General features: G+C 41.4%; 1 protein-coding gene across 1 annotated transcript; it reads right to left on the bottom strand.

The window, feature by feature from the left end:
* Positions 1-779: 779 nt before the first annotated feature.
* LOC125178774 (mucin-19-like) lies at positions 780-15,655 on the bottom strand. Its single transcript, XM_047883318.1, has 10 exons — positions 15,321-15,655; positions 14,197-14,595; positions 13,684-13,934; positions 13,025-13,180; positions 10,759-10,928; positions 9,623-9,760; positions 8,433-8,575; positions 7,554-7,714; positions 6,293-7,335; positions 780-6,248 (listed from the first exon to the last, which is right to left on the bottom strand). The coding sequence occupies exons 1-10, from the start codon at positions 15,374-15,376 to the stop codon at positions 1,641-1,643; spliced, it is 7,125 nt and encodes a 2,374-aa protein (XP_047739274.1). The 5' UTR covers positions 15,377-15,655; the 3' UTR covers positions 780-1,640.
* Between the last annotated feature and the right edge of the window lie 8,644 nt (positions 15,656-24,299).

Raw genomic sequence — 24,299 nt, forward strand, 5'->3', positions numbered from 1 at the left:
AAAGTTTGGCCCCAGGACGATCCATACTACATTAAAATGTTCATTAATGTATTGAGTAAGTCTTATTCTTTTGAGAGTGTTCGTTCGTGCAATTCTCGAGACGATGCGAGACCACGAAATGACTTGCGACCCTGACAGATTCTCATGCACTCACAAAAATAAGTTAGATTTTTTCCAAACAACGATCACATTTTACCTTTGTGCGGGTCATTCTGACCCAGTTTGACCAGGCACAAAGTGTGTCAGTGCTACGTACCATTGAGTATGCCACATTTTGTACAGTATTAATGTTTTTTATTAATTTTTCACAAATTTTTTTTTATCTAGATATTGTATCACGAAGGTATTCGAGATACCGTAGGGAAGTGAACTCTAAATAATTACTAAATACAAGTAGCTTAACTGACACAGAGGGCACTAATTATATCAAACAATTGAGATAAAGTTTAGTGAAATATGCAATAGGTATAACAAACAATTCCGCGCATCAATTTAATTTCTTAATAAGACATGTTAATTGAATTACAAAATTTTCCGTTAAAGTAAAAGTCGATTTAAGTCTACAGAACAGGGACAGGACAAACAAAAAATGCGTTGCAGACAATGTTGCTCCTCGGTCATTGAATTACTAATTATGAAACGTTTCTTCGGTATTTCAAAGCACCTCCGCTGCAAAAATGATACTAAATATTACAAAATGCAATTACTTTACGCTAAAATGCAGGTCATCTACTAACTAGAAGTAACGAATCTTGCAATAACTGTGGAACATCAATAAATTCATTTATTACACTCTCGCTCCAATCAATAAAGGCATTTAACTTCCAGGTTAAAATTGCATTTTTTCATTCTATACACTTGGTCATTTTATTACGCTTAAAATTAAAAAAATTACTTAAGATTACTTTCAGTACCTGAGCCGAAATTATAGGAGAAAATTTGTACGTCATCGACCTAAATAAGTATTAGGTGACATGGTATAGTTAGTAAACTGAACATGTATACTTGGTATACTGAAGATGGTATAGTTAGTATACTGAACATAGTATTCTTAGAAAATCTAGCTGACTGTGCAGTGACCGCAATTTCATGATGTATCTTACACCAAAATAAATATAGCTTAGGAAGTTTGGGTGAACCATGTCTATGACAAATGTTTTTTGCTCAAAATTTTCATCGACGTTTCTAATTAAACGTTGACGCAATTCTTAGAAATCTTCATCATTGATAACTCTGCGCTCCCACTGAAGCTTATCAAAGTTGGAATGAAATTTAAGGGCATTTTTTCAGGTCTATTAATTGTAATATAACAATATCAAACCATCAGCACAGAACGTCCTAGCATAGAGATCATCAATTATCAGTTCCTAGATTAAAACCTATTGAGGTGCGTCAAAAATTTAACAATAATGATAACAACAATGGAATAGTCAACTCAAATAAGGATACGACTTAATTGTGCTTCATTGAAAAATTAATTTTTATTTGAATTGAAGGAATAACCTCGCCATTATTACTGCATTCAACAACACGGAGAACGCATTCAAAATTATTATAGATGCATTTAATAAACGAATTAAAACCAGTGAGTTATTCAACGCTGTTAAAATTTAATTACACGAGGTCAAAGGAGTCAGTCATCATAAAAATGTTACAGTCGTCTGCATCCACGACCCTGCAACTCGTATCATCGTCCCTGCAGCTCGTATCATCGTCCCTGCAGCTGGCATCATCGTCCCTGCAGCTGGCATCATCGTCCCTGCAGCTGGCATCATCGTCCCTGCAGCTGGTATCATCGTCCCTGCAGTTGGCATCATCGTCCCTGCAGCTGGCATCATTGAACCATTCAATGGAAGAACCAAGGAACCATTTAATGCAGGAACCAACGAACCATTTAATGGAGGAACCTCTGAGGAGTCATGAACCATTGAATTTTGGTTCATTGTATTACCGAACGCAGGCAAACGGTCACTAAAATTTTCTGCTTGCTGTTCGTTGTAATCAGCAAATGGTAGCGAATTGCGATTATCGTGTAAACTTTCACCGTAGAAAACCGCACCATTGTACTCGATTGGGGTGAGATACCGCAGATATGTTGCGCCATTCGATCCGCCATTCGATCCGTCATTCGATCCGTCATTCGATCCGTCATTCGATCCGCCATTCGATCCGCCATTCGATCCGCCATTCGATCCGCCATTCGATCCGTCATGCGATCCGATATTTGTTCCACCATTTGCTCCTTCATTTGTTCCTTCATTTGCTCCTTCATTTGCTCCTTCATTTCTTCCGCCATATGTTTCGCCATTTGTTCTTTCATTTGTATCCCTCGGAGGGGGCGAAGGCAGCTGAACACACGGCGGTATATTGGTCCCTGAAGTCGTCGGTACTCCCATTGAAGAGAAAGGTAGTTCATAAGGATAATTAAGCGGCGCTGGCGGAGCAACGTTTCCCAAAAAAATCGGAGGTAAGACAACTGTACATCCGCGGAGCGAATAGTTAATTGTCTGAATAGCGGGGGAAATCGCAGTGACGTTCTCCATACTCGGTCCACCAGGGCCACTCGGCCCACCAGGGCAACTCGGTCCAAGAGGGCCACTCGGCCCACCAGGGCAACTCGGTCCAAGAGGGCCACTCGGTCCAAGAGGGCCACTCGGCCCAAGAGGGCCACTCGGTCCAAGAGGGCCACTCGGTCCAAGATGGCCACTCGGTCCAAGATGGCCACTCGGTCCAAGAGGGCCACTCGGTTCAAGAGGGCCACTCGGTCCAAGAGAGCCACTCGGTCCAAGAGAGCCACTCGGTCCAAGAGAGCCACTCGGTCCATGAGAGCCACTCGGTCCATGAGAGCCACTCGGTCCAAGAGAGCAACTCGGTCCAAGAGAGCAACTCGGTCCAAGAGGGCAACTCGGTCCAAGAGAGCCACTCGGTCCAAGAGGGCCACTCGGTCCACCAGGGCCACTTGGTCCACCAGGGCCACTTGGTCCACCAGGGTCACTCGGTACACCAGGGCCACTCGGTCCACCAGGGCCACTCGGTCCACCAGGGCCACTCGGTCCACCAGGGCCACTCGGTCCACCAGGGCCACTCGGTCCACCAGGGCCACTCGGTCCACCAGGGCCACTCGGTCCACCAGGGCCACTCGGTCCACCAGGGCCACTCGGTCCACCAGGGCCACTCGGTCCACCAGGGNGTCCACTGTTGCCATTAAGTCCACTGTTGCCATTAAGTCCACTGTTGCCATTAAGTCCACTGTTGCCATTAAGTCCACTGTTGCCATTAAGTCCACTGTTGCCATTAAGTCCACTGCAGGCACTAAGTCCACTGCAGGCACTAAGTCCACTGCAGCCATTCAATCTGCCGCGTTCCTTCAGCCATTCAGTCCACCGGTCCACCGATGGTACACCGTGGCCACTCGGTGCCGATGCAGGAGGCGCAAGTGGTGTGGCAGAAGGCGCAAGTGCCGTGGCAGGGGGCACAAGACGTGTGGCAGAAGGCACAAGTGTTGTGGCAGGGGTCACAAGTGCCGTAAAAGGTGGCACAATAGCCGTGGCAGGTGGCACAATTGCCGATGGATGTGGCACAATTGCCGATGGATGTGGCGCAATTGCCGATGGATGTGGCGCAATTGCCGATGCAGGTGGCACAATTCCTGTGTCAGGTGGCACAATTGCCGATGCAGGTGGCACAATTGCCGATGCAGGTGGCACAATTGCCGACGCAGGTGGCACAATTGCCGATGCAGGTGGCACAATTGCCGATACAGGTGGCACAATTGCCGATACAGGTGGCACAATTGCCGATACAGGTGACACAAGTTCCGTGGCAGGGGGCACAAGTTCCGTGGCAGGGGGCACAAGTTCCGTGGCAGGGGACACAAGTTCCGTGGCAAGGGACACAAGTTCCCTGGCAGGGGGAACAAGTTCCGTGGCAGGGGGCACAAGTTCCGTGGCAGGGGACACAAGTACCGTGGCAGGTGGCATAAGTGCCGTGGCAGGTGGCACAAGATCTTGCGCCACGTCGTTGTCAACGGCTAGGAAGTCTCCAAACGTAAGACGAGATGTGGTCTCGTTCGCCAATTTTGATGTTTTTTGAGCGATTCCATTTCTTACGGACTCTGCTGATTCGACAGGAAGCACGCCATGGGCTAAGCTGCTGACTTCACTCACCGAAGAAGTACCTGATCCCTTTAGAATCGTCGAATAGAATACTCTGGTTACCAAAGTATTGCATTCCTTGGTGACATCCACAGCAGTCGCATTGCTGCCTGAGGCAGATTGTAAAGGCTGGACAGACATGCTACTGCTCCCAGTAAAACATGGTTTTATTCGAGAGGTTTTCAATGAGGAAAGTTCCTTGGCATTAACAGCGCTCGACCTTTGTGAAGTGGATGGTGCATTCCTATTAACTTGAATAGGAAACTTCTGAGCGGAACCATCCGATTTTCTCGTGCTGAAAGCTGAGCAAGGGCTAGCCATAGAGTTCCCTTTTACCACAGGAAGTTCGCTGGATGAGACCAATTTAGAATTATTGGTACGGGATGAGCCTTTCTTCTTCGGTTTGGAAGGTGTGCTTGGCATCTCCGTACAACGGAATAACTCAGGAAATTCGTGAGTAGATCGAGCCCAAACACTTTTCTTGCCTCTGCGAAAAATCCTTCCTCTTGTAGCAGAAGTTGCACTCGTTTCTCCTGATAATTGATTCCTTGATTCTAGTAAACCCTGTGCAGAGGATAGCTCACACTGATTTAAACCGAGTTTCACAGGCAATGGCCTCCCCTCTCCCTCTATCATTTCCAAAGAGCAACCTATTTCTTCAATATTTGTTGCCGAAAATGCAGATTCACCTATTATAGAACATTGAGATACTGGGGTTTCGGCTTTAGACGAAGTTTCTTTCTGAAATCCTGGAAATTTTGGAGGGTCTAACAGGCTTGTGGAGGTCTCTGCTTTCGAAATTGTTTCACAGAAGAATTCTACAGATGGCAACTCACTGGACACATTTTCTTCCGATTTTCCCTCACTGGATTCAGGATTTACTGATAATCGCCTCCTGAAGTTTGCCTTCTGAAGGGAACGATGGGTTTCAGCGACTGAGGATGAAAGTTCGCTGCCAGCTAACGGAACTTCACTGCAATATGATGGAACTTCACTGCCAACTGATGGAACTTTACTGCCAACTGATGGAACTTTACTGCCAACTGATGGAACTTTACTGTCATTTGATGAAACTTCAATGCCAACTGATGGAACGTCACTGCCAACTGATGGAACGTCACTGCCAACTGATGGAACGTCACTGCCAACTGATGGAACGTCACTGCCAACTGATGGAACGTCACTGTCATTTGATGGAACTTTATTTTGGGCTGTTATAGTGACAACTCCGACCGATGCAGGTTTGATGGTGAGACATGAAGGCTCGTTGGTGAGGCGCCATGTTTCATTATTTTCTAATGAAGCTTCATCGTTGGCAGATGGTGCATAAGTTATCAATGATTTCGATCCAATTTTGTTAACTGAAATTACATGTTCATTTTCGACTAATATTGATCTATTTTCCATCAATTCAATTTCACTTTCTGTGTATATTAATTCATTCACAGAAAATATGGATTCTTTCTTGGCAGATTCTGCTTCATTTATGGCAGATTCTGCTTCATTCTTGGCAGATTCAGTTTCATTCTTGGCAGATTCAGCTTCATTCTTGAAAGATTCTGCTTCATTCTTGGAAGATTTTGCTTCATTCTTGGAAGATTTTGCTCCATTCTTGGCAGATTTTGCTTCATTCTTGGCAGATTTTGCTTCATTCATGGCAGATTTTGCTTCATTCTTAGCAGGTTTTGCTTTATTTTTGGCAGATTTTGCTTCACTCTTAAACGATTTAGCTTTATTTTTGGCAGATTTTGCTTCATTCATGCCAGATTTTGCTTCATAATTGGCAGATTTTGTTTCATTCTTGGCAGATTCTGCTTCATTCTTGGCAGATTCTGCTTCATTCTTGGCAGATTCTGCTTCATTCTGGGCAGATTCTGCTTCATTCTGGGCAGATTCTGCTTCATTCTGGGCAGATTCTGCTTCATTCTTGACAGATTTTGCTTCATTCTTGACAGATTTTGCTTCACTCTTGACAGATTTTGCTTCACTCTTGGCAGATTTGGCTTCATTCTTGGCAGATTTGGCTTCATTCTTGGCAGATTTGGCTTCATTCTTGGCAGATTTGGCTTCATTCTTGGCAGATTTGGCTTCATTCTTATTGCTTCATTCTTGGTAGATTTTGCTTCATTCTTGGTAGATTTTGCTTCATTCTTGGTAGATTTTGCTTCATTCTTGGTAGATTTTGCTTCATTCCTGGTAAATTCGGCTTCATTCTTGGCAGATTCTGCTTCATCCTTGGCAGATTCTGCTTCAACCTTGGCAGATTCTGCTTCATCCTTGGCAGATTCTGCTTCATCCTTGGCAGATTCTGCTTCAACCTTGGCAGATTCTGCTTCATCCTTGCCAGATTTTGCTTCATTCATGGCAGATTTTTCTTTATTCTTGGCGGATTTTGCTTTATTCTTGGCCAATTTTGCTTCATTCTTGGCAGATATCTCTTCATTCATGGCAGATTTTTCTTTATTCTTGGCCGATTTTGCTTGGTTCTTGGCAAATTTTGTTGGATTCTTGGCAGATTTCCCATCATTGTTAGCCGATCTACCCGACTCACTTTCATCCAAATTGAATTGCGTTAGTTTCTGAGCAGGCGAGTATCCATCCTTTGCTAGTGCAACTTCCTGTATTTTTGGCAGCGCTTCATTTTTCATCGAATGTGCATTAATTTTGTTAAATTTATTCATTTTACTTTTCCTTTGCTTGTTTATCTGTTTTTGATCTTCTGCAGTCACAGTGCCGTTCATATCGACCGAGGCGTTGCTGGTCTCAGCTGAATAATTGACTTCAGCAGCAACATTTCCGTCATCAATTAATGTCTTCTCAGATAATAAACCTAATACCATATTTTGGGCTGCATTCAAATACCGAGAGGCGGCGATTCTGATTTTGTTCAACTCAAGAACACCATCCTTGTATGCGCAGTAACTGTCATCAGCAGGCAGACGACGTTCTAAAATATTCATTTCCCGTTCATCACTGCATTTCATTTGAGCAACGAAGCAGTTTCTATGTTCAATTGCCCATCTCGTTAATTTAGATGATGCCGAAGATCTTTTACTTCCAGTTTTTCTTTCAAGGGCAGCATTGTTCTTTTCTGAAGTTTCATGAACGAAAGAAAGCTGATCGAATATTGCAACTGAAGACAGAAGAAGGTGACTTGCGAAAAGCAGATGTTCAAGCAGGCCTGGAGAGCACATTTTTCATTAATATTAATAATAATCAATGAACAGTAATGACATGTTTATTGCTCAGCAGAATATTACATGAATATGGACCATCTAGTTCAGTGAAAAATATTTACAATAATAAACTCGTCTCTGTATTCCTTCATCCTGCCCTGCTGCAGGCTGCTAGCCTCACCAGGCTCAGACCTCCTGCCCTGCTGCAGGCTGCTAGCCTCACCTGGCTCAGACCTCCTGCCCTGCTGCAGGCTGCTAGTGCAGGTCCTACGTATCTCAGTGCACAGATAAATAAGCGCGGCCTTCGCTGCAGTTTCTTCCTTCAGAAATTCTGCAGCCAAGCGAGAGGAATGCTGCAGATCTTGCCTGCTGGAGGGATTTGTCCTGAGGAAATACATCATCTATCATTTATTAATACATGATTAATAAATGATTAATGTGATTAATCTAATTATTAATGTGATGTAATGATTAATATCAATAATGTAATGATTAATGTAATGTAATTATTATGATTAATACCAACAACTGACGAATTTTATCGTAAATTCTTCAATCGTATCAATCCGCGATTATTATTATTATTAATATTAGCACCATTGCAAGACGCCCGTACCTAATATTTTCTTCAAATTCATTGATTAATCTCATGGCCCTGCCTCACAACACCACGCCTCACAACACCACGCCTCACAACACCACGCCTCACAACACCACGCCTCACAACACCACGCCTCACAACACCACGCCTCACACAACACCACGCCTCACACAACACCACGCCTCTCACAACACCACGCCTCTCACAACACCACGCCTCACAACACCACACCTCACAACACCACACCTCACAACACCACGCCTCACAACACCACGCCTCACAACACCANNNNGCCTCACAACGCCTCACAACGCCTCACAACGCCTCACAACGCCTCACAACGCCTCACAACGCCTCACAACGCCTCACAACGCCTCACAACGCCTCACAAAGCCTCACAACGCCTCACAACGCCTCACAACGCCTCACAAAGCCTCACAAAGCCTCACAACGCCTCACAACGCCTCACAATGCCTCACAAAGCCTCACAACACGCCTCACCTCCAGTACTGATCAAGGAAGCAGTGTAGGTAGGATACGACGCTCGCTGCGATGTAGTAGCGCGGGAAGTTCTTGTCCCTGCCGGCGACCGCGCACACGTTCACCACCTCCGCGAACGTGCGATCAGAGCAACACCCCGCGCCCTGAACGCGGGGAGAGAAATCTCCACCACTCGGGGCCAATCTCCACCACTCGGGCCCCCATCCCCTATCACTCGGCCCCATCTCCACCACTTGAGCCCCATCTCCACCACACGAGCCCCATCTCCACCACTCGGGGCCCACATCTCCACCACTCGGGCCCCATCTCCACCACTCGGGCCCCATCTCCACCACCCGGCCCCCCATCTCCACCACTCGGGCCCACATCTCCACCACTCGGGCCCCCCATATCTCCACCACTCGGGGCCCACATCTCCATCGCACGGGGCCCACATCTCCACCACTCGGACCCAATCTCCACCACTCGGACCCATCTCCACCACTCGGCCTCATCTCCACCACTCAGGCCCATCTCCACCACTCAGGCCCATCTCCACCACTCAGGCCCATCTCCACCACTCAGGCCCATCTCCACCACTCGGGCCCCATCTCCACCACTCGGCCCTCATCTCCACCACTCGGCCCTCATCTCCGCCACTCGGGGCCCACATCTCCACCACTCGGGGCCCCCATCTCCACCACTCGGGGCCCACATCTCCACCACTCGGGGCCCACATCTCCACCACTCGCGGCCCCCATCTCCACCACTCGGGGCCCATCTCCACCACTCGGGCCCCATCTCCACCACTCGGGCCCCATCTCCACCACTCGGGTCCCATCTCCATCGCACGGGGCCCACATCTCCACCACTCGGGGCCCTTATCTCCACCACTCGGGGCCCTTATCTCCACCACTGGGCCTCATCTCCATCACTGGGCCTCATCTCCACCACTGGGATCTCCGCCACTCGAGCCCCATCTCCACCACTCGAGCCCCATCTCCACCACTCGGACCCAATCTCCACCACTCGGGCCCACATCTCCACCACTCGGCCCCCATCTCCACCACTCGGCCCACATCTCCACCACTCGGGGCCCACATCTCCACCACTGGGCCCCATCTCTAGCCTCTTATTGCCACTAATAACTCAATATTCGAAAGCTTTAGCCAAACAATATGAATATTTACCACAATTTCATGTGAACCCACCTTCAGTTTTGCGTACAGAAGGACTCCTGAGAGTTGCGTGAGTGCGCAGTCAATGAAACAATTCTCATAGGCGATGCTACTCGTAAGATCCAGACACTTCAGCATACGAGATGCTTTATTGAAGCTGCTGTAACTTAACTGCACAATAAAAATTATTGTCATCTCGTCTTTAAAACAGCAATCGATGTTCTGGAGTTTTACAATAATGGGATATTAAGAATCAGGAATACTAAAATCATGGAACATTAGTAATACAATACGCTAATGGAATATTAATAATAATCAATAATAACTATAATTTCAAATTATCAGATTTTCTATGTCGATAACGATTCCCAATATACTCTTAAAATGTATCAGGCTTATGCCACAGCTCATAAATTTGTGGGAATTTGCGAATATCCACCAATAAATATCTAAATATCCAATGCATGTAAGATTTTTTGGCAATCCAGCTGTAAGTGATTATTTTTAGTAACTTGAAAAATTCGAGGGCGCCTCAAGCCATGTGAAACGTCCGCTTGAAGAGCTTGAAGATTCAGTTTCATACTTCAATGGAAATACAATGACAATGAATTTTCGTAAGCAATCAGCACCTGGTGACATTAGCAATAGCATGTCTCTAAAAAAAACTCGAAGTCACAAACTCAGAATCTCACAATCAGTAAGTCTCGATAAATTAAACGTATTTTTAAAAAAATCAAAAAAGATCTCAAAAACCCTAAGAAAACAGAAAATTCAACAAACTTTAGAAAATGTCTCGAAAAAATCGTAAATTTTTATAAAAAAAATCAAACATTTCCAAATAACTCGAAAAGCATAAATGCCCGGAAAAAGTTCCCAATAAGTCTGGAAGAAATAAAAAAATATATAACTCAGTACTGCAGTGAGTGACAAAGAGCGCATTTTTTCGTCGACGAATACTTGAGATCATGGACGGACGGACGGACGGACGGACGGACGGACGGACGTACGGACGGACGGACGGACGGACGGACGGACGGACGGACGGACGGACGGACGGACGGACGGACGGACGGACGGACGGACGAATAGACAGACAGACAGAGACAGACGGCATGGCGAGTACAATAGTGCATTTTTTCCATAAATGAGAAAATGCGCTAAAAACTCACTTGTAAGTTTTGATCGACGCCGCCAGCATGAGGCGTGAGGGCGACCGCCGCCAGGAGCTTTGCCCTGGCCACCTCAGCGACGATGGCGAGTAGAGCGTCGGGCAGCGGAGGCTTCACAAGGACAACATGCGCCAAATTTTCCCTGCATTCCGAGTTTCTGGGATCCTCAACTGAAAGTTAAGGATCTCGTAAGTATAAGATCCTCAAATATAAGATCCTCAAGTATAAAATTCAATTAGGGCAGGGTGGCCCAGTGGTTACAGTTCAGAGTACCAAGATTGGCGCAGAGAGGCGCGGGTTCGATCCCAGCTCTGTGCGCCAGTTTCTGGTCAGAATCGGCAAGGAGGCCGGGCGGTCAACGAGATTAGGTCTCCGTGACACGACCACGTGCAATCGAGAGTGCGAATGTGTGGTTAAGCAGAATTAACACAGCACAGCAGAATTGTAGCAGTGAGTTGCGTGTTCGAGAGCGCAACAAGCTGTGTGTATTCAGCGATGTTAAGAATCGGCGACGGGTCTACGGCCTTCTAAACGCTGAAACCGCAATTATTATATTTATTGATATAATTGAATTCTTGAATTCTTAACAGATTCAACGTATTTGTTATGTCATCACCAAAGGATAGTGGATTTATCAACACTAAGAAACGCTGTTTTGTTTTATAATAATAATAATAATAGCGGTTTCAGCGTTTATTAGGCCGTAGGCCTGTCGCCGATTCTTAACATCGCAGAACATACACAGCTTGTTGCGGTCTCGAACTCACAACTCACTGCTACAATTCTGCTGTGCTTAACCGCCCGGCCTCCTCGCCGATTCTGACCAGAAACTGGCGCACAGAGCTGGGATCGAACCCGCACCTCTCTGCGCCAATATCTTGGTACCCTGAACTTTAACCACTGGGCCACCCTGCCCAGTGGTTAAAGCCCACCACTTAAACCCCACAACCCACCCTTAAACCCACTTTCTTCCCTTCCTGCTGACTATGATCTGGATAAATACATTTTCTGAACGTCAGTAGGCTTCTCATGTATCAAAGACATTTCATAATAAATGATATTACCTCTACTAATGTCATATATACCCTTCAACCTAGTATAACTTACGCAATTCTAGTCTTAATGGGATTATTTCTATGCCAGCTAAGAATAATATTGAAACGATTATTTGTTTCGACAAAAATTTCATGAAATACTCGGTAACTTTTTCCATCGAATTGAATTGCTTTTGAATTGAACTATCAGTAAAATAATGACTCATATCCGCAAGATTTATTCATGCTGTTCAGGATCTTGACAGTGAAGACAAAAGTAGAAATGAAAACAAGATCCGTAAATACGTTTTACGCCAGTGTTAAACCCATCATTAAAATCAGCTGAGAGTTCAAATTTATTAACTTTAACAATTTCAGGCAACGAATAGGATTTTATCTAAAATTATCAGCTGTACACGCCCAAAGAAAAATATCGATATATAATATCAATGATTCAAAGTATAAATAGCGCATGAAAATAATAAGAAAAAGAGGGAAATAACATCCTGAAAAGTAAATGGAATACTGTGAGGTCAGGCATGGAGAAAATAAATAATAATTAACCCAGCAGTTTAAAAAAAACATACATGAAGGAAATTTACGAAAACTTTTGCGCTAAACGTCCAGCTATTTAGCGAGATAGTTATCTAGTTGCCACATGCTTACTAGCGCTTCAGCTTTCTCGCACCGAAAGTCATGATGAAAATCATCAACGAAGTGGAAAGTCACGATTATTGAAAGTTTCTTATATCAAAAAAATGGTCATCACCCAGGGGCGGAAGGTCTCAATTGTCAAGCCCGCTGAAACTGGCGCGAACGAAGCAGCGTTAGCATCTCAAAGAGACGAAGTGACAAGGAGGGACAGGTGACAATCAACAGAAACAAAGACACTCGAACATGAGGTCGCTTACACGGGACGTCGGCCGCCCGCACGAGAGAGACAGAGAAGGGAAATGTAAGGAATCCTACCTACATAATAACTTAATGTAAGGAATCCTACCTACATTATAACTTAACCCCACAACCGAAGGCCACAGTCAGGCACCGCGAGCTAAGCGGTGGGCGCTCAAGAACAATCCTAGGAACGCGAAATCCCAAAGGACTTCTGACGAGCACAGACACGCGACACGCGTTAGAAGTCCCCCCTGAGGGGGCTGCTTGGCAAATGTCAAAGTAATAATTAACCCACTAACCCTGCAGTTTAAGACAAAAAAGCGTATCTAATGACTTACGGATGCGCTTGTGGTAAACGTCGAGCTGCTTGATGAACTTCAGTACGGAATTTTTCCACAAGATTGCCCCGTCCGTGCAGAACGTCGGGCACTTGGACACTAATTCGGACCCCAGCGCCGGCACGAAGCATGGGTCGGCCTCGTCATGGGGCGATGCTGTGGTAGGTGACAGGTTAGTGGACATGATAGCCAGGGGAAAAGATAGCCAGTGGAAAAGATAGCCAGTGGAAAAAATAGTCAGTGGACAAGATAGTCAGTGGACAAGATTGTTAGTGGACAAGTTGGTTAGGCAATGAATATTCCAGCGCTCAATTTTCTTACATACAAATATTTCCAATTTCGTTGTCCTTACAACTGAAAAATCTATAAAACAAAAATATAACTAATGCGAAAAGGCTCAAATATAAAATTAGTACTTGTCTACTTGTTTTTTGGTGTGTATTATAAGGGATTTCGTCTTTTCATTTCACTCATCATCGCCTCAGACGATATAACGTTTCTCACTGGAGAACCATAAATAAGTTCTGAATGATAATTATCTATTTACTTAACTGAAATATGCTTTGAATCATAAATATCAACCCAATATAAGAAATATCACTTCCCAAGATCTTTCAATCAGACCCTGCTCTAGGCCCAATTACAACCGAATTTCCTACCTTTTTCAACGCAGAAGAACTGAAAAGACTCCAGTATGTTCTTGTGCAGAGATTGGCAGAACTGCTCGAGATAATCGTTGCATTGTGAGCAGTCCCCATGCTTGTAGAGTAGAACGTAATACATGCTGGTGAAGAGACATCGCCACAACAGATATTTCATCGTCGACTGGAAACTTGCGTCCAACACACCGGGTGCCAGTCGGCCAATCAGGAACAAACCCACCCGGCTGTACCCGATACTGTCCACAAAACTGAAACGCAAAAAAAAGACGCATAATTAAATTCATTGCGTGAAGAAGTCAAAGGTGGGCCAATCAGGAACAACCATCCACCCATCCCACCATCCACCCATCCCACCATCTAATTATCCAAGCATCCATATATCCACACATCCAACAAACCATCCACCCACACACACCAAGGTGGACGACGAAGGCGGCGCATCAGCATGGCCGTAACTAAGAAGTCCTAAACTTGACATAAAGACATAATGTGAGCCGTCGCAGTCATCACCTGTTGTAATCGTGCGTGAGCGTAGCAAGTTTGTGCAGCACCAACACCACAGCCTCGGCGCACCGCACCACACCAGAATATCTTCTTGTCATCATTCGGTAATTCAATGGCCAACTTAAGTAACTTTTATAGAATACTACACAATTTCCAGCCGAGTCCATTTGTTCTATGATAGACGCTTGATAGTAGGAAGAGCTTTTCTGCAGTCGGGAGCTCATGGGTTGGATGGTGTTCATATTTATCTGGATTTCTTTCACAAGGTGATTGGAAATTTGAGGAATGTCTTTCATAAGAAGGTGAATGTCAGTATAGCGAAAAACAAACTTCGTTCCTTCGAATAACTGTGTCAGAATGGTTTTGTGAATTGCGATCGCGACTTGGGCCTCAGCATTCTCAATCCTGTGAGAAATAAACATTTTTTTAATATTGTATGTTTAGTTAAAGAACAGATAGTAATATAAGTAATAATTTTCACTACCAACCCTCTCACTTTTCACCGAATGTAAATTCAAATTAAATAATTCCTCAAATTTTAACCGAATTAAACAGTACGGAGTGAGACACGCAAAAAAATTACATCAACGATATAGAAAAAGAAATTACTTGCAAGATACCAATACGCCGGGAACGTTACCCAAGATTTTCTCTGCCGCAAGCGCGAAAAAAAAAAGATTAAACTCGAACCCAGAGGGCAATCGGACTAAAAAAGCCTACTTTCAACTGAATAACTAAGACTTTGTCGAGATACTGATTCATTTTTGGCTCTTGTTCGGGTTATCCTGACCAGCTCGACCAGAAATAAGTGTCTGACTTTACGCATTTGTCTGAGTTTACGCATTTGTCTGAGTTTACGCATTTGTCTGAGTTTACGCATTGAAATCTCAGTACTTATGAATAATTATCTAAATTTTAGTGAAATTTCTCATATACAAGTTTTTTTCAATTTCTTTTATTAAAGTTTCATTAGAAGTGAAGTGACACTAAATGGACAGTGGGACCAATTAATTTTCTTATTTTGTTTATTGCGGTTCTACTAATGGATATTCCCAGCAAATTTCTCGGGAAAAAATGTTTTCCAATAAAAATATAATTACAAATTTCGTGTAAATATATACGAAACTCACGTAGGTTCCCGGCAGGTCTCGATGACTTCCTGCATTCGCTCGCAGACCTCAGCCATTGCGGGGACAGGACGAAGACAACTACTAATAATTATGCAAATGCTAAGCAAGACTATTTACTAGTAGTAGTAGTAGTAGTAAAAATCATTCAAATTCTTATCATTCAGATACTTTGATCCCTCATACACTTCAGTCTATAATCATTGCGCTCTCACAGTGATAATTTCTCCTTTTTCCACTGAAGAATCCTCTCAGTAAAATGAAAGTTATCAAGAAATTACTCAACTTAGATTGAACTAAAATTTTCCATTGAGCGCGTACGAGTTTCAGCTTTAAAAACCTGTTGAGTCATTGCAACGAGTCAGTGACAAGAACACAAGTTCAGCGATAGCTTCATGAGGACAATCACTTAATTATTGCTTGGCAGGGACACAAATGCAATCACGGCTTGCCAAAGACAAATACAATCACTGTTTGGCAGGGACACAAATGCAATCACTGCTTGGCAATAACACAAATGTAATAACTGCTTGGCAAGGACACAAATGCAATCACTGCTTGGCAAGGACACAAATGTAATAACTGCTTGGCAAGGACACAAATGCAATCACTGCTTGGCAAGGACACAAATGCAATCACTGCTTGGCAAGGACACAAATGCAATCACTGCTTGGCAAGGACGCAAATGCAATCACTTCTTGGCAAGGACACAAATGCAATCACTGCTCGGCAAGGACACAAATGCAATCGCTGCTTGATGCATCGGAGCAATCATTAAATAAATCCCATATCAAATCATAAAATCTATCATAATATAAATCCCATTTGTGTCCATAATTAATCATGATTTACCGAGTGACAAAAAACTTTGTATGTTCAACATAGAGGAAACTTCAAACATTGAATAAAACTTCCCTTAAGCCCTCACACGAACTTATCCAATAAATCAAGCTCAACTATTTCGTCTACTGTTATTGGCCTAACATTTTGAAAGCAAATCTCTAAAATTCTCGAGTAATATACTAGAGGAGAAAGAATAGATTACTTTGATATAGCCCCGACCATTCATGCAGGGGATTTGGTTGTGTATGCGCAGACGTCACGATCATTCGTTAAGGCACGCATCACGCACGAGTGACGTGCGTGTGACGTAGATATGACGTACAAGTGACATGCGTGTGACGAACATAAAACGCACATATGACTGCAATCGTACGCGTGACGCTCATGTGATTAACTATTGGCAGAACTATTAGGCGCGAGCTGCAACTACGGAGAATTACCTAATAGACAACAACTAGGCATCTAGCATAAACATGGTAATGGTTATCATTCATAGTTATCAATGATGCATATTAGGATATTGATGAATTTCAACTAAAACAGAATGGAGTAACTTCTAATGCTAAATATACCTATTGTAAATAATTAATAAGAAGGAAGGTACCTGAACAAAACAAATCTCAAAATCAGCCAGTTTTGCATATTTTTTTCAAATTATTAGAGAAAGTCTTTCAGTACCAATTCACTACAAAATTTTATAGAATCTTACACTACACCCAATAATTGTGGCTAGGTATGACTTTTGGTGCGAGATAGCTAAATAGCTGAAGCGCTAGTAAACATTTGGCCACTAAACTAACTAACTAGGTATCTAATCATCGATCTACATATTTTGTTTGAATTTAGCTATTGAGAATTTGTTTTAATTCGAATCTAGCTATAGACAATAAATTTAACAATTGCTCCACACAGGACAGATCATGTAGCTTTCCTATTATCAAGATTCAAATTCCAGCAGTTCTCATGCACTAAATTGGCAGTCGATTTACCGAATAAGGAATACACGAGTAAAGTAAATTAGCATCTCCCTCAAAATGGCTACGTCTGAACGAAATATACAAAAATTGTAGTCATAATTATCGAATATATAACTGACGCCATTACACATAAACTGTAACCAAACTTTAGACGCCAGGGGCGGTATTTTCATGATTTATTCAAGTACAAGTAACGGGTGATTTATGGTCTGCGATTGCTGGGTTTAGATCGAAATGCCGTCAGTGATTGGCTGACAGAATTACTACTTCATCTTATTTAATTTACTAAAATTACCAAAAAAATCCTACCATAACGATCACCAGGAATTGTCATCACCACATCAATTACAAAAAAATAGAGGTTATAGCACGATTGGCATCACGAATATTTTACAACTGGAGGGGGACCAAGGCACGAGTGACGTGAACGTGGCGGTTGCCGCGCTTCAAATGGTTCTTCGCGAGTCCAACGAATTATCTCGGCATGAAACCGAAAATTCTATGAAAATTTTAGGAATTGGATTTCATTTCAATCGAGCTTGATTTTCACGATTAGAATTCAAGAAATGAATGTCAGTTACATTCCATGACAACAATTCCACAATGTCAATTATAAGAATATATTAGGTCAGACCATGCTTTGTAGTTTGTACATACAGTAAAAGATCCACAACAATTATGATATGCAACTAACGCAGGTATGAAGAACTGTTCTACTGAATCAAATATGATCATATATCATATTGTCTGGTGGCTACCTTATTATAACATTGATTAATTTCATAAAGGGATTATGGATACACGCAGCAAAGTAATTCTGTCCGTTCATTGCACGGAACTATATATGAGACGGCAAGAGAAAACACGCGCTCAGAGAATTATAGGGACTTTGTCCAAATAGCGATGTACTTTTAGCACATGTGTGGGTCATTCTTACCCAGTTTGGACAAAAAAAAATCCGTATCAGCTCCCCGTGCAGAAAGAGTGTCACTATTTTGATAATTTTACCCGTGGATTTTTTCAAGTGCGAGCTGCAATGCGAATTCACCCTGATTCAAATGGATGTTCTTCGAATACATTGATTTTTATTGTCCCAATCGTGACATAAGATGAATTTAGTGTATTAACGTTTGTGTAACTGATATAATAATCACGAACGTATATATTTATGTTATATTTAGTGCACGAAAAGAAGACTTGGCCTGTTAACCTATCATTATTCGGTCAATAAATGCAGTTTCCCTCTAGAGTTCATTTGCACCACTGCAGTCACTGTTCCGCTAAATGGATATTCTGGGTCTTAGATATAAATCTTGACATTCACTTACACGTGAATTTGAATCAACGATTAACAAACACGCAAGCTACTCACACACGCACGCTAATCTCACACGCACGCTAATCTCACACGCACGCTAATCTCACACGCACGCTAATCTCACACGCACGCTAATCTCACACGCACGCTAATCTCACACGCGCGCTAATCACTTCCCATGCACCACCATTCGTTCGCTGCGTGTCATTTCTCTCAGCCACTTAAGTACCCATTTAACCGTTTTAACTCATTTAACCTCATCACCGTTGGACTTGACCAAGTAGACTGATTAATTCTCTGGTGAACGACGTGAATATAATCTGTCACATGCTGCTCCGAGGGATGCCCTCAGTTTAATCGACATTAATCGAGCAGATTGCGAGGGAACTGATCTACAATTGCTTTGTATCAGTGCTGACACCCTTTGTAATTTGTTAACCCTCTCTTAATTTGTAAATCAATTTTCAAAAATTTTTTAATTTTATCTTCTGTTAACCATTTTTGATTTGTTGAGCCATTGTCATTTATTAACCTTTCTTTTCAATTTTTATTCTTTCTATTTGATTTGTTATGAATTTGTCATTTAAAAAATAATTATATTTTTGTATTCAGCATTTTGAATTGTTAATCAAGATTTTAAACTGTTGATGCTTTGTCTTTTATTACTGCTCTCTTTCATTTGCAGATCTTGGTCATTTGTTCAGCCCTTATCATTGGTCAACCATTTGTGATATGATAAATGATCCACCGTTATGTTAACCATTTGTCTCGTTACAATGATCCACCGTTATGTTAACCATTTGTCTCGTTATAAATGATCAACCGTTAATGCTATTCAAAAGCTGGCTCACTAGCCCTGCCCTCTACCGTCGAGGGGTCAACGGGTTCGTTAATCAGATAAATATATCATTGAGTGATCAATCTCATTAGATCTTAAGCTTAATGAGATCTTGTTAAGGTTCCTCTGCTATTTTAAACCAAAATTCGCTGAATCTCTCAATCAAGCTTACCTAATTAATCCAGTAGATGTTATTTATTAACATAACGGACGTGATTAATGATCTTAATAAATGTGATCCATTTGCAGTGTCGTATCCTGATTAAAAGTAAGAGCTCAGCAGTGAATTCTAAACCATTGGACAACGACGACTTAAAAGTTTAACTTCATTCAAGATTTAATTAATATCTAAAATACCGATAACTTTAAGTATTATAATATTATATTATATTAAATTTCCCGATCAAAAATGTCGAAATATATTTTTACAGTTAATATGGCCGGAAGACAGACATCTGAGTCATTAATATATTACCAGACACCATCATCTTCTTATGGCTACGGAAGACGCACAAAGTGGGAGCTGTGGGGCACTTATAGTTCAAGATAATTGTTTAAAGTTATTATAAGTTGTTCACTTATCATGAGTAGGTAGTGGGTCAGTGGTAGTTATCATAAATCACATTATTAATGTGATAAATATTATTATTGGTAATATTATTTTCTGATTGTTATTATTATTAATTATTATTATTATTATTATTATTATTATTATTATTATTAATATTATCAGTGTTACTACTTGCGTTATTCCTCGAATAAACTATAGGGGCGTCTGGAAAAAAAAAGTCGAAGGGACTTTTCATCCTCCTGAGATAACTATAAAAAAATTGAAGATGAGCAAATAATGAAGCACGGAAAAGGATACGAACGGTTCAAAACCGAGATGGACATTACTCAGTACTAAGTGTGTACATTATAATCAAATATAATTAATAATTATCTACAAAATCTTGAGATTTAACACGCAGAAGTTGGCTGTTGCAGGTTCAGGTCTGCTGCAAGACATCAATGTTATCTATATTAAAGGAGACATTCTCGATATAAGACATCTTGCCAGTGTTTTGAAACCACGCATCCTCATTATTGTAAAGGATGTCTTCCAAGTTCAGGCTTTGCGATTTCATATCTTATAAATAAATTTTATTTATTTGAAAATCTCTCCAAAAAATAAATAACAGAGGAGTAGTTGAATCTTCGAAGTGATATGAGAAACAATTTCCAAAGCTCTTTCAAATTGGAACAAGAAATTCAAAACTACGAGCGAGAACCTCACAAAAGTTATTAATGTCGATGTGAATTGTGCTAAAAATTCATGGCTTCTTACCCTCGGTCATGTTTACTCAGCTGGCTAATCCATCAGACTGCAGGAATTTTGAATTTCAGCAAATAAAGAACAGGACGTGGGCGTGAGGAAAAAATACGTTCCAGATTTTCAGTATAAGAAGACGAAGATGTAATGGCTCGAGGGGGAGAGACGAGGCAACTAGCGCTGTACATCACTTGAACAACTTAAGCTTGGCGCAAGAATATTTACACAACAGTAAAGAAATGAATGGCACTGCATAAGTAATATATTATACACGGATATCTGTATAAAGTTGATGCATTTGCAGCCTGATATTTTATTTACACAGTATTTACGTGCTGTTCAGGCACATATCCAGGATACTTATTTTTTTTAAACGCCTCCCACACTCACCATTCCAACAAAAAAAAAGGAATTTTTATTAATTAAAAATTCCGATGTATTCCGATACTTATCGTGTCGGAATATTGCCCAGTAAGAAATATTATTTATTAGTGAAACAACAACACATTGAAATGGGGCAAGGGAGGATATTTCTTGTTAAGAATTTATTTTGACAAATAACTGATATACCGAAAGTCGTTTTGAAGTTTTTAACGCATTTTCTTATTTATAGAAAACAGTGCTATTGCGTGCTCGTCATGTCCGTCTGTTAGTCCGTGACTTCACGTTTTCGTCGACGAGAAAATACGCTCTCTGTCACTCACTGCAGTGAACTGAGTTATATTTTTTATTTTAGTATTTTATAGCTCTTGTTGACCTTGAGTTTTCCTAATCTAGTGAAGTCGACAGCTTCAGAAATTTTTTCTAACCCGTTTATTAAGTGCACTCAATAAGTTGTTGTTCACTTCAATAAAAATTAGTTACATGAGAGTTGCCTTCTTCCTATTGATAGTTGAAGTAGGAAAGAACCATACAAAAATATGACACATATAGTTAAGCATACAATTACAATTTTTAATTTCTTAGATGGAAATTTTATCCACGATTATAAGCTGAAATTTCCGTTGAATTTCAGAACGTGACTTAGATGGAAGCTTCATGAAAAGCGTGTGTATCAATGCGTCTTCTTCATATATGGTATCCCAATTTAAAAATTGTTTTCTGCCTTCGAGATAACGAATTTCGGAATTATGGGTTTCAGGAGGACGTGATTCTGAAATTCAGTTTGTAATTTATCCCGAGCAACGTTGAACTAAATTTGCCATTCACTGACTGTATTGAAATTCAAATTTTAATATCATTGATGTTTAGTGCAGGTCGTGTTGGATATTAATATTTAAATTAATATGAATAACCAGCATTATTACCTATAGCAACACAAATATTATTTAAGTCTGAATATTCCAAGAAAATAATCTACCAACTCCGCATCTACCAAAGTCCGAATTTTTATATAATGCAGAATGTAGTACAATGCACAAATATAATGACTGAGCTTAAACTGAGAGGGCATCATGCTCCAGAAAAGAAGGGAGATCGTGTGTTTTCGAATTTTTAAATCTTCTAACCAGGTTCGGGCAATTATACCTTTTTCTAAATATACTTACTATATGTAATATAGGTACATCTATGTTCATGATTAAACCATGTTTAACCTGTCACTATAAACCTGACATATTGTGTTAATTTTGACAGCTTGCTGTGAGTTACGGAACTGCTACTAACTGCTTTTGTATATTAATGCTTAAACACCTACTCTCTAAGTATAGTTTATACATAATCCAGGGAAAATATAAATAGTGATAGTTTAAATACATGTAATCAGAGCTGGGCAGCGCTACTTTAAAATGTAGCGGTGCTACTGCTACCGCTACATGCTCTAAATGTAGCCGGCGCTACCGCTTCCGCTACAATTGCTTCAATGTAGCGCTGCTACCGCTACCGCTAAATGTAGCGCGCTACTGCCCACCTCTGCATGTATAGCTGCGATTATAATTTTTTTATTATCTGCATAAATACAAATTTTAATAAGAGTTCTTCATTTATATTAGCATTCTTTCGCTTGGTTATCATTTGTTTTGATGTTACAATAACGTGAAATAACGATCATCAGAAACTGAGGACTATAATACCAGACCTACGAACTGTAAACTAAAACACCCAACTAATACTGCACAACTCATGAACCTTACTTCTATTAACTTCTATTAACTTCTTCTATTCTATTAATTTCTTATTAACTTCTATTAAATAAATGACCCATACTTCTGGGAGTAAGGAACGGATGTTCCGTACGCCTACACTATTACCGAACGGTTACGAGCTCGTACGTACACAATCATCAAGTAAACGGTAGCACTACATGACTAAATATTTTTTGTAATCAGGCAAGTAAAGAAAAATCTGTGGGAAAAATGATTCTTATTTATATGTTTTTAGTAAATATGTAAGTAAATACATGTAAAGTGATTCAAAACGCTCTTTTTGAAATCTCTCGACAGAAACCTTGGCGTTTACAAACCTTTAGTATTCCGAATATGATGATAATAGAACTCAAATATGCTATCGTGTTTTCGTAATTTATATTTGTTTCAATGAAATAAATGTACTTCAGACATTCGTAACCCTCATATCTACAGTAATCCTTTGAATATAGCGATCATACGTGGGATCTCTCCATTCCACCAAACGCTTATATGTGTAAATCATAGCTGGATAATAGACGTATAAATGGCCGTTCATCTCCCGTTCGTCTGGATCGCACTTGGCTCAACTGCGCTTTTACGTTGCGTATAGCCGTTCAATGCGGGCTATACGCAATGTAGCGTGCGCGTAGCAAAAAGTTCTACGGTTTCATGGAATCTTGAAGTGATGCAATAATTTCAATGGGACCCAATCTCAGTCGTAGTTCGATCTTTCAGTCTGCACACCATACAAGAATTTCTCTTTCTTTGCAAAGATTCCTATTCAGAAAACGAGGCCCTTCGTCTCCTCGATAATTGCCAAACCTCAAGCTGGTAACTGATCCTTTCTCAGGAAAGTAGGATTACTCCGTTCAAGAACCGAAGGATGTTTTGTGCGGCCGATTTATGGAGGTGGCAATTAGCGCTGCTGATGTAGTGCCACCGTAAATCCCGACGGGAAGATGGCAAGCGTACGTGGTCCAGCTCTTGAATATGAATGGTCTCTGCTGGGCGTCTGTTCCCACGGCACTTAAATGTCATTCACACTCAACCTGAGATGTCATTGCTCTGATATGTGCTCTTTTGATGAAAGTCTGCTCACTGGCGTGTAAAATGTCATTAAAAATCAACCTGAAATGTCATTATTGTGATATGGGCTTTTTTGGTAAAAAAAATGTTCCCTAGCGTGTAAAATGTCATTCACACTCAACCTGAGATGTCATTACTGTGATATGTGCTTTTTTGGTAGAAAAAACTGTTCCCTAGCGTGTAAAATGTCATTCGCACTCAACCTGAGATGTCATTGCTCTGATATGTGCTCTTTTGATGTAAGTCTGTACACAAGCGTGTAAGATGCCGTTCACATTCAACAATGCAGAGAATGTAATTGAAGTTATATGTACATTCTTGGTAAGAGTTTGCACACTAAGGTTGCAATCAACCTTAGCAAGACAATGTCTTTACTATCATATGAACGTTCTATGTACGAATCTGCACACTGCAATTACATTTAAACCTAAAAAGAGAACGTGCGAACTGGTGCATGACTGGCAGATGAACAAAACGTCATG

This window comes from Hyalella azteca, unplaced genomic scaffold, assembly GCF_000764305.2.
Source record: "Hyalella azteca isolate HAZT.00-mixed unplaced genomic scaffold, Hazt_2.0.2 contig12589, whole genome shotgun sequence".
NCBI lineage: Eukaryota > Metazoa > Arthropoda > Malacostraca > Amphipoda > Hyalellidae > Hyalella > Hyalella azteca.